Source organism: Calonectris borealis, chromosome 5 (assembly GCF_964195595.1).
Source record: "Calonectris borealis chromosome 5, bCalBor7.hap1.2, whole genome shotgun sequence".
Classification (NCBI taxonomy): domain Eukaryota; kingdom Metazoa; phylum Chordata; class Aves; order Procellariiformes; family Procellariidae; genus Calonectris; species Calonectris borealis.
This window is the reverse complement of record NC_134316.1, coordinates 5,103,878-5,121,592: the sequence shown is the minus strand read 5'-3', so window position 1 is coordinate 5,121,592 and position 17,715 is coordinate 5,103,878. Positions and strand designations below refer to the sequence as shown.

The window sequence follows — 17,715 nt, the reverse complement described above, 5'->3', positions numbered from 1 at the left end:
TACGAAAGTCACCTATGAAAACTTCTTGTCTTTCTTTTAAGTCAGGAAACTGCCACAGAGTTTCCCATGCTCATGCAGATGTGTTACACCACCAGCTACCAGCACACTGTGTTCAAGGCTCAGGGTAACTAGTGAAGCCGGTTTCTGTCTGAGCAAACAACAAATGCTGCACCCTGGCTAAAGAAAAGGTTTCTCAGCACTGACCTGCTTGTGCATGAACATCAGCTTGAACAGTTTTGGTAAAGCATTTACCTTTATCTTCATCTGTTGAGATTCTTGGTAGCTAACGTGTATTTTACTCTGAAAAGTGCCGTGCTCCTTTTCTAGCGTGTTGATGCGCTCTCGCATTTTCGCTGTAAGCAAGCCGTTTCTCTCCTTTTCTGCAACCAGCTCCTTTGGTGGGAGTGAAAGGAAAAAGGGAAAGAAGTCATCTATTGCTCCTTTGTAGAGTCTAATAGTGAGTGTTTTAAGATAACTAAAAATATAGCAAGTGTGCATCAAACCAAAGCCAGCATCAATCTTTGCTCAGAGAAATTACAGCATTAGACCTGACCAACACCTTTACGAGGATTTAGGATCAGCATAATTTCACGTTTATTAAAAAGAGGTTTGCCAATTTAAACACTGTTCTTCCGTTGTCTCAGAAATAAGACTCCAGCTCTTCTATCAAGTTTGGCCAAATTACACAGAGTCCTAACAATTAAAACTACAGATATCACACAGGTTGGAGCTTAGATTTTCATCCCAAGTTCAGCAAAATGGAGGAATGCAGGTAAACTGCGGCAAAACTACAGAGCATTTTAGAGCAAATAATTGCTTTGTAGCAGGTTACAAAGCCAACAGTTTTGCCAGAGGAGATGGGCTGCTATTAGTACTCAGAAACAGCCAGAGAAGCCCTGAATCTCACCAGCATGATGCCATACTACAGCTTTCAAATAAAATACACATTTTTATTTAGATTAATCATTTATTAGCTAGTAATTTAACCCAGACACCTAAGAAATCCATAGAGCTGCTCCTATGCAATATAAGTGCACTTGCTGTAGTAAGCAAAAACATTAAGTGCAGCTTTCAGCAAGCTCCCATTGCAGAACGAGGTATTTGTACCATCTAAGCTTCAGGTGTCTCCAGCTACGCAGCACAGCACACAGCTCCTCGCAGTGCCAGACACATAATTTAAGTGCTCTAAATTATTAGCCTGAATACCCTCCATCTCTTCAGAGTAATTATAGCTTTTTCCACATTTTAATTTAAATAAAAGCTATTCTCTCTTTTAGATCCAACTTACTAGCTTCAGGAGGCTGTTCCCCCCGAATGAAGTAAGTGACATGAGTTCCCAAGCTCATGTTCACGGAGGCATTTAAGAACTTGAGTCACACCAGACGTTTTAAGTCACTTTTGCAAATACAGTGTAAACAGCTTGACACAAAGCCCTCTCCATGTTATATCTGCATCTGCAAAGATGCAACAAAAAGAAGGGCACCAGGACATATTGCAGCTTCCTTCTACCCCTCCACCACTTCCACCATCCATCTGCAGTCCTCACTAACTCAGCTACCCTGTCACGGCAATGCCAGAGAACCTGGGAAGATTAACTTTCACCTAGCTTGCGTTTTGCCAAATACCTCCGAGGTCAGGCATCTCTTGCTCTCATTTATCCTCTCCAGTTATCATCTTTATCAACACCCCTGCAGGAACATCTCTGCAACGCAAAGTCCTTCCGTGGCTTTTGGCAGTGTTTTCAGACAAACGTGTTCATTAGAAGATAAGAGCTTTTCGTCAGTCAAGCTGAGCTTTTTTCCTTGTTTATCCTGATACTTCAGCACTGCAGCAACTTTGCTTTTACCCATTTTCTCCCAGCTTGCAGGAATGCCTATTTGTTTCTCCTTCTCCCTTCCCTCCCCCAATCCAGATGGCAAAAAAAACCCTGATGACCCCTACTTCTCTGCAGCTCCTGCCTTGCCTTCACAAGCACCACTTTGCAGATGTTTTTTCCCCAACCACATCAGCTTCCCCCACACCCAGGCTCCTTCATACATTCCCTCTGCTTCTTCAGCAGCAGATGCTTCCCCCCCTTCATCCTGCAATCCTGAGCCAGAGTTTTTTTTCCCCTCCAAACACATCACGAGTCCTTTCTTCCTACAGTTACATATTGACTATCCCAAACCTCTCGATACCACCTGCACATATACACCCACCGGTGCCCTGCCAGGAGCTCACACAACACCCACTCCCTTCTTCCCTTCTCATCCGTCAAGGCTCCCATGTCCACTGGCCATTCTGCTCCCATCTTCAGCCATCCAGCTTTCTGTGCCCAACTTTTGTCCCACAACACAACCTTCCTGAGTCTAATGCCTATGTGCTTCCAAACTAGCCAAAACCTAAGAATCCTCCCCCCAGAGGAGTCTCCAATTCACTCCATACTGCCTATTTGTTCTACCGTAACTGCTTTCCTCTGAAACCTTCATTAAAACAAAAAAGTCAAGTTTCATAAACTAGTCTTGGCAGTGGTACATCAGCAACCCTGTAAGTCTAAAGCAATCAGAGCTGCAACTCAAGGTGCTAATCAGGCAGTCAACATTTTCTGTACCTTCCTTCTTAAAGAAAACTGATGATTGTTGTGCCTAGAAGCACACAAGCATGCGAATGCTAGAATACGTACTAAATTAAAACTGCGATGCAGGAAAGGTATTTAATATTTGCATCCACAAAACCGAATTCTACTCACGAAGGAAGTGTTTTTAAAGTAACCTTTTGAAAAGAAAAATAGTCTCAGCTTAAGAGTTTCAGTAAATGAACTCTCTGGAAAACCTACTGGAAAATAACTCTGCATAAATACATTAACAGCATCATAAAACCAAACATAGTGTCTTGGTAAGCTTTCCCGATATAAAAAATTCCATCTTTCAACTTATACTAACCTCTGTAAATCAGCATTTGCTGGCTGCTAGACCTCCAAGCCCCTGCTCCTCTCCCATGGCTCTCTATACACCTGAACCTCTTTATACTTGCCTGGGTTAGCTGCTTGCACTGCTCCTTTGCAACAGCTGCCTCCTCCTTCATCGCAGCAAGCATCTTCTCTTTGTCTTGTAGCTGATGTACAGCTGCAGCCGACTCAGCCTTGCTAGCCTGCGGCAAAAGTACATAAAAATGATCATACATGCCAGAAGTACTTGCACAGCACACTAGCAGGCAGCAGAGCAAACTTGAGAGGAAGAAACACCCCCTCCTGCCCCCGAATCATCCATCTGCATGGCGTACATGGCACCACCAGTACCCGATTCTGCTGCTAATGGATCCTGCAGCACCGATTTCATTAGACAAGGAAATGCATTTTCAAACGCACTGAAACCAATTAAGAGAATAAATGGGCTCTTAAGGTGCTTCCGTGTTGGAAGAGAGCTGCTGTGGTGGCACTGGGGAAAAAGACCAGCCATTAAGAGAAATGAAGGAAAAACATGCAGACATGCTGAATCATTCAGTAATTGAGGTTGGAAGGTACTTCCAAGATCACCTGGTCCAACCCACTCTCAAAGCAGGTACAACCCAACTTGGATTGTAACTACAAACTTAATCTCTTGAAATATCTCACTACAAAGGAAAAAAAATGCTGATCTGGTCTCTCCTTCCACTTCCCAGGAGAGCCTCCAGTTGACATAATTATGTTTCTGCTGGCACACTGACACACAAAGTTTCAGAGATACTACAGGGAACAGAACTAGAGGAACGATCCCCGTGGTCCTGCCAGGTGTATACTGGTCCTAAAATGAAATAACTGTGGTAAGGGGCAAGCCGCCTAGAATTCGCACTCAGACTTCACTCAATGAAGTCTGGTAACTGAAGCAGCAAAGAGGAGTGTCAGTCCCCCAAACCCACTCTGAATTTGTTTGGAAGTTCTCCTTTAATGGTATTGTACTGCATACATACACAAAACACATTGACAATGTGTGCATGTGCTACAGATAGGAAAATAGTCACTAGTCACATTTCCATCTACAGAAACCTACAATTTTTGATTTTATACAAACCCAGGAACCCACTTTGATCCTAGAGATTTACCTTTAATATAAAATATTCCTTAAAAAAAACCAACAACAAATACAGCAAGCAAGCTGGCTGACGTTCTGAATAAAACAGGTGATACCATTGCAAGTGTACCACTACAGGGATTTCAGTCATGCACTGAAACAGGGACCCAGAGAGACTATGAAGTCTCTGTCCTTGGAGCAAGACCAGCTGGACAAATCCCTAAGCAACTTGCTCCAAATTCAATGTTGACCCTGTTTTGAGCAGGCAGTTGGACTGCACGACCTCCTGAAGTCCCTTCCAACCCGAATTACGTGATACACTACTATATTGCGTTAATTGAGTTGACACATATCCAGTTCTGCATTTCTGTTCTGGTACCATATCTGCAGAAGAATACAGAATTGAAAGACTTCAAGTGTGACAAACAGGATGTTACAAGCACAAAATGACAATCATAATGAATCATGGGAGGGAGGAGTAGATATTTGTAAGATATTGGTGGTCACCACTCTCTTCTGTCCTAATACAAAAATTAAAAAAGAATTGCCAAGCACTGGCACAGGTTGCCCAGAGGGGTTGTGCAGCCTCAATCCCTGAAGGTTTCAAGCCGGACTGGATAAAGCTCTGAGAAGCCTGGGCTGACCTCAGAGCTGGCCCTGCTTTGAGCAGGAGGTTGGACTACAGACCCTCTGAGGTCCCCTCAAGTCTACAATTGTCCTACAATCCTATGAAAAATATCCAAAGAACTCAGCAGACTAGAATGTATAGACTTACGAGATGAAGAGACTTGCAAAACAGAATTAGCTGGTTGAGCACACAGCCACAGCAGCTTTTTCTTAATTTCTACTATAGTTTATTCTATTTACACGTTTGTGAAAGATCACTCCTGAAAGCCACCAGATAGCCTTCCCCCATGCCAACACACACGCGTCAGCTGCAGCAGCAGACCTACGTTATATACCTTATTCTCCACGGTTATGCCTGCTCTTTACGAGCAGTCAAAAGCCATCAGCCTGTCTAGCCAGCCCATGGGATGGCAGATGGCAGCACACAGACATCTGACAACTGCTTTCTGCATGCAAAGCAAGCACAGACCAGCTGGAAAAAGTCTTCCAAAGACAGAATACAGAAATCGCAACAGAACATTGATATAGCTAATTTGACAGCATCTCTTCTAATTTCTGCTTATTTAATAGTCTTCCCCCCACCCCGCCCGCGGTCATTCACCTTTTGCAGGACATCATGAATTGCACTGGATTTTTCCTTTAACACCTCCACTATGCAACGGGCCTCATCTTCAGTGAAGATCATATTCTTCATGGCCATTACAAAGTCTTTAAATTTTACTTCAGCATTCTCTGCAACACAGAAGGGAGGATATATTTACTTTGGACTCCATACAGAATTATTTACTTTGCCTCGAAACAGCATGTGATGGGGTATCATTATGCATTATATTTAATTTCAGTCTGAAATGCCAAGAAGCAAAAGGTCATGAACATTCAGCAAAAACAACAGATCTCTGATTTAAATCCGATAACAATCTGCCAGCTGACAGTTTGGAGAAAAAAATCCCACCACTTTGTTTGTACAGTTGGTAACATTTATAGTGTTGCTAGCAAGAAGACAAAGCATAACACAGATTTTGGGGGAAAAAATAGCATTCATGTGAAAACTTGAAGAGTTCTTTCTAGTGTATTATGACAGTAACTCAAACTGAGCTCTCAATTTAAAGGACAGCCTGGCTTCACAAACAATAAGCAAGTGACAAGGTAACAAATTTAAGAACTGGCACATTTCTGATTACAATATATGGAAACCAGAAAAATATTCCACCAGTCTAAGTTCGGAAGTGAACTGCTGCAGAAGGAGTTCAGCAGTAGGAAGATAAATCAGCAAGTGTTTAAAAAGACACACACAAGGAAACACAATTCAACTCATCAATGGTCTTACAGGAACAAAAAAAAAAAACATTTGTTCATAAAAAACAGGATGCACATATGTCATTAGGTGGCCCCCTAACTTAAGCAAATGGAAGCACAAGACCGAGGCATCCAGTGTCTCTGTCAAATATTCACCAGTGCACAAAAGTACATCAAGGGACTGGAAGGAAAAGAAAAAAAAAAAGAAAAGGAAAAGCTTAAAAGTGATGTGTGGTTCAGAAAGTGTCCCAGAGATCATGGAGAAGGTTCCCACTGTAGTACTAAACGTGCCACTGAAACCAAGCCACACATCAAACCCAAACCTCTCCAGAATTTGAAAAATGAATGAAAAACAAAAAAGTGCTGGTGGTACTAAGCCCCTAAGAGAGATTACCGAGCATAAAAACAAATCACTGAAGAACAGAGTCCAGGGAGGCAGGGGAGAAGCGCTGAGAAATTCTAGCACACCCTCTCTTACTCCTAAATCCAACTTAGTCTTGGCCACAGACTTCAGATCACATCATTACTGCACTGACATCACCAATGATGTTGTTACCAGGAATATGCCAAAATCCTGAGGCCACAGTCTGGTTAGCCAGGAGTCTATAGCAGCTTTGCCTGGACCAGCCTGAGCCCTGTGCTCCCTGAAGACAGGAGGACTTTGCCCTTGCATCCAAGAAGCTTACAATTAGAATAAGGGAAGATTTCTATATTGGGAGGGCAAATCCCAGCTGACATAGGAGAATTAGGAGTTCATATAGAAGGTTACAGCTTGCAAAGGAAATGAGAAGGGACGGGTGCACGTGAGAGGCTTTGATGCTGCAGGTCAGTAGTATGCAGCCATTGAGCTAGAAGCACAAGAGGAGCCTCAGACACGTGGGAATCCAATCTAGATACCACAAAGCATTGCCAGGAAGCTTTCAAGTGAGCGTTTTAGAAGACAAGTGTAAAAAGAGAGGTTCCAAAGAGTGCAGTGAGTGACCAGGCAGACAATGTTGGAGAGCCAGCCTTCTGCACAAACCTGAGCACGGAATCACTGCTCAGTCACTTGGCTTCTCCTCTCTGGCTGCCCACAAATTTGAGGGTCTCACCTCATGGCTCAGTAAGTTTGGGATCCTTTGAGCAGGTCAGTGGCTGGGACACAATGCTCATGAATCACTCCAGGCCTCCGTGGGAAAGTATTTAGGAAGCTCCCCTGTCCCAACCAATTCCAACTGCATTGAAAGGAAAATTCAAAGCCTTCCTGGAAACTGCCAGATATCTCCACCGGCAATTTGCTTCAGGTAACTCCGTGTTGCACTTGGAGATATACGCTGGCTGGTCAGGCCCAGCTAGCTCCATGAACAGCCCTAGCGCGTACGGGCTGCACTCCCAGTCTCAAGCAGACTCCAACAGCCGGTGCTGAAAGCTCTTGGTTTACAGTCCATCACGTTAGCAATGCCTGCACTATCTACTGTAAAACTAGCTGGTGTGCATCTGCGTGGTCTGCGATCACCCATTTGCTCACTGTGAGGACACAAAAGCCTACAGTCAACGTTAAAAGGATTCAGATGGCGCAAAGCGCTTTCAACAGTGCCAGAGACAGGGGAGAAACGAGCACAGGCAAGAACAGTGTCCTGCAACCAACAGCATTTTCCTCAAATCATTTCTTCCTAGCAAATAAGAGAGGATCCCCCTCCCCACATACACAGCCTGTTTTTCCAGGCAGGCTATGTCAGAGACAGACTGCATTATCAGTTTCTTACCTTTATCTGTTTCATTCTTCGGTTTCTTGCCGCTGCTCTTCTGGATCCCCTCATTCACGTTTTGTTTTGCTACTTCAACCGCTTCTCGTTTTTCCAAAGTCCCAGCGTCAGAATTATCCATCAAAGGAATATAAGTAGTTGCTTGAATAAGAGGTTCATCCACCAAAACTATAATCAAAAGTCCACAGGATGGGTTAAAGCTTTGTAATAATTAACATCAACATTTTTAAAAAAGGTACATAACATATTAGAGAGTTGGATTAAAGCATCTCTAACCTCAACAGTTAGTTATACTCTCTGTTTCTATTATCCTTCACAGCTTAACTCATTAAAGCTCTTCAGGTAAGTTCATTAAATAAAGGTCTCTAATGCATAGTAATTTAATAGCTTCAATTAAATTTCTATTTCCAAAGCTGCCTTTTGGCATTTTAACAAGTAGCAGAGAAGCTTTACATTTTGACTTTCATTTCACTTTAATGAGAAAGTTGCACATAGCATCAATGAGACTGGTTTACTTGTGGCTGCGTATGAAATCATTCAGCATCCCTGAAGCATGACTATAGCAAAGTCTTTTGTCCCTATTCTGTTAAAAGCTGGTACCTTACTGTCAGCATTTTCACCCAGATTACATCACCTGTGAAGTAAACCATTTATGCAGAACATGCATTAGGGACAGCAATCAAGCTTATTTCAAATGCAGACTCAACTGCACTTAATGAAGATATCTCATCTGTCAGAGCAGGCTTTAAGCATCTTTAATATTCAGAAAAGTACCCAGAGGTACTGACCGACCTCGGGTCTCCGTTCACACAGCACTGTATAAATGTGGTGAGGATCAGCCTCTGTCCAAAGAGCTTTTCAGCCTGCGCTGCCGAGACAAAAGCAGGGGAGGGGAGAGGAAGAGCGACAGACCAGGGACAACAGATACAGCCAGCAACAGAGCTGGCTTTGCTCTTTGCCCAGCTCCTGAGCTGCTGGTCCACACTGCCTAAAGTATGCAAGACGCTGTGCACAGAGCCATGCCACAGCAGGAGAGTTCACTGACCCAGCCAGCCCAGACTGAAGGGCTGATGGACAACAGATGCCACGCGGCAGACCAGAGAGAGGAGGAATTGGGTGGGATGCAAGGTTTCAGGCATCAGTGCAAGACAAATACGCATTCCTGGCTGCCAGAGAGCCAGTTATAAAACACTTTTGTATTCTGGCTGCTGTTAAGGAGCAGAAGAGGCCAGATGGACCTTTTGCGTCACCTGCTATAGTCCTTCCACTTAAGCAGCCAGCAAACACCTGCAGGTACACTGCAAGCTCAGAAGTGAGGAGAGCTCTCCTCTAGCAGAAACATCCACCACCTAATCCAGTTACCATCCTCACCTTTTCGCTTCCTCTTCTTATTAACTTCCCCTCCTCATTTCATTCCCTTCCTTTCAAAATCTATTTAATATCAATGAGACATTTCGCAGGGTCAATAACATCTGAAATCCCCATAGTACTGTCTTGGCTAATCCAGATGCCCACCACAGCTAATTTTTGCTCTGTCATTTTGGAAAGGTGGCTCTAAAAGAGAACAGGTTCCATTCAAATAATGCAGGAGCTACTCCCCTGTGGCACTGACAGCTTAGCTTTAATGCTGGCTGAGCTGGTACTGACACTTATTTGCCACATACAGACAAGTCTGTGGTCCATAGAATGGCCCCTCAAAAAAGGGCAATGGATGCATCAAGAAAAGCACAAGAACATCCGTAAAAGGCAATCGCATCCTAGGTTCCCCTAGGTTTCTTCCAGGAATAATATGAACGTTTTTCAGTTGTTATAACATACAGGAATCCTACACTACTTGGAACCCCATCCTGGCCTGACCAAGGCCCATGGCTGATTTGGACCCCGATGACCTGACCAAAGTATAAAGAAAAGAGTGACCAACATTGTCTACTCCAGGAGCAGTCCACCAGCCGCCAACTTCTTCATAGCTGTCCCAGTAAAGAAGAGTTTTGAGAAGCTAACAAGGTGGCCTCGCAGAACTTCATGGTCACGCTCTTCCCAAAGCCACAGGCACAACGGCACTCATTGTAAAAAACACAAACACAGAGTCACGCTGAGCCAAGAGGAGACAAGAAACAGCATCTTGGCAGAGAATGAGGGATGACGAACAGTAAAGGCCTTGACAGCAAAGATGAACAGTTTATGTTGGAGCAACAGCTAGCTAACAAAAGGACAATAAGAGAGGAACGTGGTCAAAGCAATCGGCTAAAAAAACTGCAGTCTTGTTTGGGGCAGATGACTGCAACAGTTCCAGACATGCCTTGCTCAGAGCAACTTAGAGCCTGCTCAGCTTATACTCTAAGTCAGCACATTACTTCTCAACTCAGGCATGGATGTTTGGATCCAAAATTGCTCAGAAAGATTCACAGCATCATCCCATGTTCAGTGGTACCAGATGTTCATAAAATTAAACAGTATCTTAGGCTGAACAATCTTTCCTACCTGGAATTCCTGCTTTTTCAAATTAAAAGAGTTATTCTTTTATGAGTTTCTTTTCCAAAGGAAGAGAAACTAAAGTATGGATGGCAAAAAGGTTTAATAGCCAGGTTTATCTGAACTAAATCACAGTCTGTATTCTCACCATTATCAACTTTCTGCTTCTTTGCAGAGACTTTCTTCTTTCCTGATACATTTTCTTGCTTTATCTCCTGGTGGAGCAGCACGGGGTCTTGCTTTTTGGCAGGAGATACAACAGAATCAGTCTTAGTATCTTGATCATCTGTAACAGACAATTAAGACAATATGCTCTTCTGTATACTCTCATCATTACTTTTAAATCAGTAAATCTGTAATAACCACCAAAGTCCACTCCCAGAAAAAATAAACTCATGTATTTTAAATCAGAACACGAAGTTATCCATATATATGTATATACACGCACTCACAAACACATACACTTCCCGTATCAGACAAGACCCCAAGGCATAGAAAGGTTTAGCAAAGTCAAGAGCCACAGCACCTAGTGTTTTGACAGACAGGAATCTTATCTGCAAGCAGAACATACAGCAATGCAAGTAACAGTTTTACAAATCCAATCCAGGATTTACTGCAATAGAGCAGACAGCACGTGTTACCCATATTAGTTTCTCATTTGCAGGAATTATTTTATTCCCCTCCACGAACCCACCTGGGTATTTTACACACACACCCCCAATAGCTACTGGGACTGTGAGAAGCAGAAAATAAGTGTTTCACATTCGGGAACTGTTCTTTTTGAAAAGTTGTTTCTAGTGAGAAATTTTTTATCTTTTTGGACAGCCTGTGCTATATAATATTCTTGTCAGAGCTGACACACACAACACGGGTTATGGTGTTAGCTCCTGTAATCAAGGATAAGAGTTAGTTGTGGCTGCCCTCGGAATAGTGCTTGCAGACCACATTTTAACCATGCCACAGAGATTTTTGGAGAACACCCACAAAGAAGATTTGATTTTTTTTTGTTGGTAGTGAGTGGGTCTTTTTTCTCCCTTTTTTCAGAAAAAGAAAAAAATCCACCACATCAAGCAGCAATGTCGTTCTTTTTCCTCACTCCCTGTAGCAAACCTGTTACACCTGCATCTCAAAAGGGTGCTCTGCAAATACCCAGTTTCGGAAATAAGTGAAAACCAAAGTATTTTTATTCTTTAACTTCTCTTCATAGCCAGACAACCACACTGAGACATGTCAACTTCTGCTGAGGATATGGTCAAGACAGTCACAGGCGATTCCGACTAGAGTTTTCAGTCTGTTCTAGGTTGAATGTTTCAGTTACAATGGCTGGACCAGTTTTCTTTTAGCATCAGTTCCATTCAATTACAGAGATGTAGCAGGTGGGAAGCAGCTTTAAGTGCTTCTTTCCATGAATCAGCCACCAAACACCTCTTTGTACATTAAGCCTGCACTTAAAGAGTGATTTGTTTTGCACAGTCTGCTATGAAGTTTCCCTAGATGCCCCTCCTTATCAGAGCAACCACTCTTAGGACTCCACTTTTTTACAGCTTGACATCAGAACGCACACAGCAAACATCTAATGACTTCTTTCAAGTAATCAAAATTTTGACAGCTTCAGAACAAACTACCCAAACCTTAGAGCAAAGCAAAATACGTTTCCCTCGACAATCTTTAGTAGAAGAAAGCAAGGACGGGAGGAGGAAAACCAGAGCATTGCTGCCAGATGAAAAACAGGGGGGGAAAAAGCAATAGCTCGTCAAAAGGGAAAGGTTAGAAGTGAGCTTTGCCCCATAGAGATAAGGCAGAACAGTTGTGAGAGAGACACTCTGTGGCCTTGCAAAAAGCAGAACACGGTTTTGGCGTTCTGTGCAAGAAGCATATGCAACGTCAGATACCCATTCCATTTTTCTGCTTCTTCTGCCCAGGCTTCTTCTTAGATGCTGCTGATTCAGATGGTGGAGTGGGCTGTTTTGTAACAGGGACTGGTTCTACTTTCTTGCCTGAAGACTTGGATCCTTCCGACTCCTTAGTTACATGATCATCTTGAACGGCCTTATGTTTCTTCTCCTTCTTCTTCCGTTCTCTAACGCCAGTAGATGCTTCAGTCACACTCAAGGGAACAGGAGCGACGTGCTCTTCATCCGTACCCAGGGCATCAGAGAGCTTAAAGTCCCGAGGTGTACTTTCAGAGTCAGACTCGTGGATGTTCCCATTCTGAGCTTCTTTCTTCTTGTTCTTCTTCTTTTCTGTTTTCTTTTTATCAGTCTTGGTAGGTGGAAACTTTAGGTCCCTTTTCTGTTTTGCAAGGACTTCATCATACAAAGTTTCTTTCATGAAAAGCCAGAAGAAGAGGAAGATGACTGTAATAACCACAGAAGGAATGAGGATGATAAAGTAGGTAGATTCATAAAACTCCATTGTGCTTTTTCTTAGCTATATTTAAAACACCTATAGGGAAAAAAGAAAAAAAATAATTAGGTTTTGAACAGGTTTTCCTCGATACTATTTCCCCCACCAATTATAATAATAAAAGAAGCTTTGTCATTGTTTTAGAGAAGCCTTAAAATAGCTTTTAATAAAATTACCAAACTGTATCAATCATGGAACAACTTCTGAAGTCATTACCATTTGCTTCAAAGTTGTTAACCAGGATAGGAAGAAACTGCAGTTTGCAAGACTGCTGATCTTGGAACAGAGCAGTTCTCCTCTTTCCTTACTTTTCTTCATCTTCCTCATTCTCCCTTCCCAAGTGAATTTCATAAAGTTAAAGCTTTTGATTTCAGAAATACATGAGACAGCACTTTCAGAGCCTGTGAAATAAGGATCAGTACATGCAGAGCAACACTTTTTTTTTGCCATAAATCAAACATAACGAATTAAGATTTTTATCTTGAAAAGTGGGAGTTAAATTTCAACTTCCTTTTGTTCCCAGATTTATGACAGCTTCAGAAGTGGAATGAGGGGAAGAAGGGAGAGAGCCCTAAATTTTAGTCAACCATAAAGAATCAGGTATTTTCAAAACTGCTTTTTGAAGTCTAAAACCCAGCTTCAAACTCATGAAGATTCCACACATTTACAGGAAAACAGGAAGATCTGTTACTTATTTTGTGCATGTAACAGCGTACAATTTCCAGGGCACTAACAGACCAGACGACTCCAGAATAATTTGCCGAAAACACTATGCTCAGAGCGTTACTTCTTTTTTTTTTAAAGCAGGAACTACAGGGTTAAAAAAAAAAGTCAGGATGAAGCTAAAAACCTAATTTTGCAACCAAGACAAGACCAATTTTCCTATTTCACAACCGATCACTATGAACAGACCTGGATTTTTGCAGGAAGAATTCAAATCCTCTCCAGAGTGTTTGTTCCAAGGTAAAAAAAAAAAGCACCAAACATCGAAAAACACAATTAAAACTAATTAAGCAAGTGCAATTCCTGATTCACCAACTCAGTTTAAAAACCACCATGGAAAGCACATGCTTCAACTACATTTTCTACACAAGAAAAGACAACTCTTCAACTCAACTGCCCCTTGGGAGACCCATTCTCGTGGGAATGAAAGGCAGGAGATCTAACCCGGGTTGTGTCTCCCATGATCTTTGTCACCTTCTCTGCAACCACTGCCCAATTGCAGCACCCCCCAACACGTGCAAAGGTCCCCAGCAACACTTGCGGAAATTTGTACTGTCAGCAACTCCGGACAGTTGTTATACATCAGCCTGCCCTTCTGCTTCTCCTCAACCAACTTGAGGACGAGAGCTTCACACAGGCCTAGACATAAGCGAGATGACCCCAAAAGAGTAGGGGGAACTGCCCCACACCTTAAAGCAATATTGCTTATAGTATTTCCATTGCCGCTTACAAAAAGAAGAGAGATGTGCCCACTGAGGGCACAGGGAATAAAGTACATACAGAAGTTGCACGGCGCAGGGAGAGGTCAGGCTCTCCTTGCTTCTGGGCAGACAGAGGATTACTCTTCAAATACCTGCTAGTATTACACTTAAAGTGTTTTTTTACCTCAACTCCTGGCTGTGCTGGAAGCTGCTATCGTAAACTGGCTTGCCATCCTGCCACATCGGCGAGAGCTTGGTTTGGAGCCTGGCTCTAGCTGAAGAGGGAAGAGTTGTATCTAATAGTTTCTGGGCAGAGAGGAGTTACTGTGATAATTTATTTGTACAGTGCATTGAGCAGCACAGAAAGCAAGGAGTGGGAACTCTAATTTGGCTATTAAGTTATCCAAATAAAAGACTAGCATTTCAATACACTAATTATTCATCAGTTGTCTTAACTAAGTCTTCTCCCAGTTTGTATTTATTTTCTGTGTGCGCACAGCTCACCGAAAAGGCTTGGGTCTAGAATTACATCCAACACGGAAAGTTTCAGAAGAGCTGAGAGGGATGGGAGGAAAAGCTTGTCTTTTGGGAAGAAAAAGCACAGATGCTCGAAACTAAGCTGGAGCTTTCAAGATGATTAGTTACAGCTACTTGATAAAACCAGCTTCCTGCACTAAGTGATCTAATATTAGTCATCTCTTGAAGGAAGTAGATCTTGAAAATTTGTCTCAGCCAAAGTCAATATTGAATGCCTACGGGAAAAGCTAATCCCCAAAGTAAATATGTAATTAAGCAGATTTTTCACAACTGTAATTAAGTTGATCATTACAATACATTACTGCAACAATTACAATACCTAACCACAAAATGCCCAGAACAGCCCACCTCTGCCTTGTTGATACACAAGCACGCAGCTGGCTGTAAATTCATCCAATTGCTTCAGCCAAGCCGGGACGATCACACCCTGCAGCCATCCCTACACATTTCCCAGCAGCCGACACCAGATGCTCAGGTTGAATCATGCACTCAGCAAAACACACGCTGTAAAGGCTCAAGACATCAAATGTCAGGATGCATGATGGTGATCAAGGCAGGACCAAGTATAAGCAGAAAATGATTGCTGCTTTGAGACCAGAGAGGCTAGACACATTTAAAAGCTTCAGCTGCTTCCTAGAGGAGCCATAAATACATAATTATAACAGTTAGTCCGAGAGGGGAATATGTACTGGACAAGACAAGGTCTGATCTCAGAGCTGGCTGAGCAACACAAGCTCTGCTGAGCTCTGTCCACCACCCTGCTCTCCCCTCCCTGCACTTAACTCCACTTGTACAAGGGGATCCCTTGCACCCTGTGCCAGATCCAGAGCACAGCATTGCAGTGATGAGTTTCGGAGCCTCCACAGACTCAGTTGTTGCTCCTGTCCTCCTCTCGCTCATCAGGGCGAAGTAGAGCGTGAGCCAAATGAACGCTTCCACCCCAAACACTGTGATCAGAGGCACGCAGATTTCATCTCCGAAGTCCAGCGGGGAATTTCACATACACAAATCCAGCCTTTCACAGGGAAGCAGGGTTCAAAAGAAAAACCAAACAAGTAAAAGCCTCAGAATGTAACTAGAATTGATTAAGGACACTTAGGAATGGCAAATGAGCTCTGCTCTGATGGTAATACACTAATTTCCCATCTCAGCCTAGCATGATCAAGGGCATTTAAAAATCACTTCTAGAAGGATACCATTGCTGCTGGTTTGTATGCAGAATGACAAGATGACATCCTTCACCATCCACCCCTTGTCAAGACATCTTTATGAAGTAGCATCCTTGCCATGGGGTATTTGGCTCACACACAGTTTCCAGTTGTCCTCCAACAATCTACAGTTACTAAACAAGTCTCTCTGTTCCCATTTATACTTCTGTATTAGGTTGACAAACCGTCTAGGAAAAGAGAGAAGCAGTCTATAGGGGAAAAAAATCCTATGCCATACAAAAAGAAACAGGACAGAAAAGCTCCTTCAATTAAATCAGAAAAAAAGTGAATGCTACATTAACTTAAAAACCTTCATGTACCGGTTTAAATGCTCCTCGGGATTTAGTTTTACGATTCCTCCCATTCCTGTTAGCTATGGAAATATAAGACACTCTCACAAAAATATTACTTCTCCCCCTGGGAAGTGCTGGCAAGGGGACTTTTATCACTTGCAGCCCTCCCTCAAACACCTTTCCAGGATGGCTGCATCAGCTCTCTACCCACTCAAAGCTGCAATCCCCAGGCAAGGCACACCCGGCAGAAATCGCACATCCACACCCCCTCGCTACTGCCAACAAGAGGCACGGCGACTTTAGCTACTTTTAAACTTCAAGATATTTGGTTAAATACTCACCTTTCATCCATATTTGATATTTAACCTGGTATTTATTGGGCACGCCTCTCAGAGCCCGGCTGCCCAGCACTCGTGCCAGGCTCCCCACTTGCAGACACGCTCCCGTCTCATTCGTAAATTCAAGAGCTCACAACATCCCTTCAGTCATTCTGAAAAAGGGGAACAAACCGCATCTGTCCCAGCCTGCGTGCAGACTTGGTTACTGTTCCCATCCTGCATTTAACAAAAGAATTGCACTTTTGTTCCCCTAAACAGAGCCCATGCCACAGAAAATAACTATTTCTGAACTCCGGTGCAGTATTATTGCTTGCACCTGAGTTCCTCTGCTAGTTAACACTGCCCTGGATTTTGTAACATACCCTTCGCTTTTTGCATTTAGATCTCAAGTTTCACCCTGCACAGATACCACATTTCACAGGATATTCATTCAGTTTAGGTCCAGGGGATTAGCTTACTTAAGACAGAAATAAATTATAGCTCCATCTGGCTAATGAGTCACTCGTAGCTTAGCCCCAGCACATTAGAAGCACAGCTTCTGTAAATGCTTGGGTCCCAAGATGCACATAATCTCCAGGGATTTGTGCCTCTGAAAAACATTAAAGGGGAAAAAATATAGGTACCAAGGTAATTTTTTTTTTTTGTTTAAATACTAAGCAGTTTAAGAGATACCATATATGATTTAGCTAAGGCAACAGCTTGTTTAATTACGGTATTTTCCCTGGGATTTTCTCAAGCTGGCAAGCGGACTAAAAGAAAGCCCTCTCATTCAACAGTCACTAGGAACACAGCAAGAAGTCTCAGAGGAGTATCTATTCAATAAATTCCTCAAATAGATAATAGTATTTTTTTATCCTTGATCTGCACACAGTTAGCAATACACTCCATATTAGCCAGCTGCAAAGATGATCCTCTTGAACACAGCTTCACTCCCAAACTCATCTTCCCCCAGCGCTTTTCAGGAGAGGATGCCCAGCAGCTTGGGCTAGACAAGGAAACTAAACCCCGATCCACGACAGGTAAAATATAATATTAAACAAGATGTGTAGCCACTCCATGCCTATTCCTCATCCATACAGTGAGAGCAACCAGCTCTCTGTGACTTTGTTCATGAGCATTAATTAACTAAAGCACTGCTGGGCTCAAAAGCTCTAGGAAGGAGGGCTACCAGAAAAACCTAAAGGCAGTTCATTTAACATCAGCATTGCTACAGTATAAGAAAAAAATGCAGAGTTAGAACTTAGGTAGGTTTAGTTTTGGTTTTTTAAGCAGCCCTATATGTCACTGAAAAAACAAGATGGTTCTTCATGCCCCAAGACGAGACACAGAAGACAGCAGAGC

General features: G+C 42.8%; 1 protein-coding gene across 1 annotated transcript in view; it reads right to left on the bottom strand.

Moving 5' to 3' along the window:
• The window catches only part of KTN1 (kinectin 1), a 78,132-nt gene that overhangs the window by 42,146 nt on the left and 18,271 nt on the right, over positions 1-17,715 (bottom strand). The window contains exons 2-7 of the mRNA XM_075150800.1: positions 12,061-12,613; positions 10,317-10,454; positions 7,697-7,864; positions 5,257-5,387; positions 3,013-3,129; positions 253-393 (exon numbers count right to left, since the gene is read on the bottom strand). Coding sequence (XP_075006901.1) covers positions 253-393; positions 3,013-3,129; positions 5,257-5,387; positions 7,697-7,864; positions 10,317-10,454; positions 12,061-12,583 — 1,218 coding nt within the window. The 5' untranslated portion in view covers positions 12,584-12,613. The remainder of the gene's footprint in view (positions 1-252; positions 394-3,012; positions 3,130-5,256; positions 5,388-7,696; positions 7,865-10,316; positions 10,455-12,060; positions 12,614-17,715) is intronic.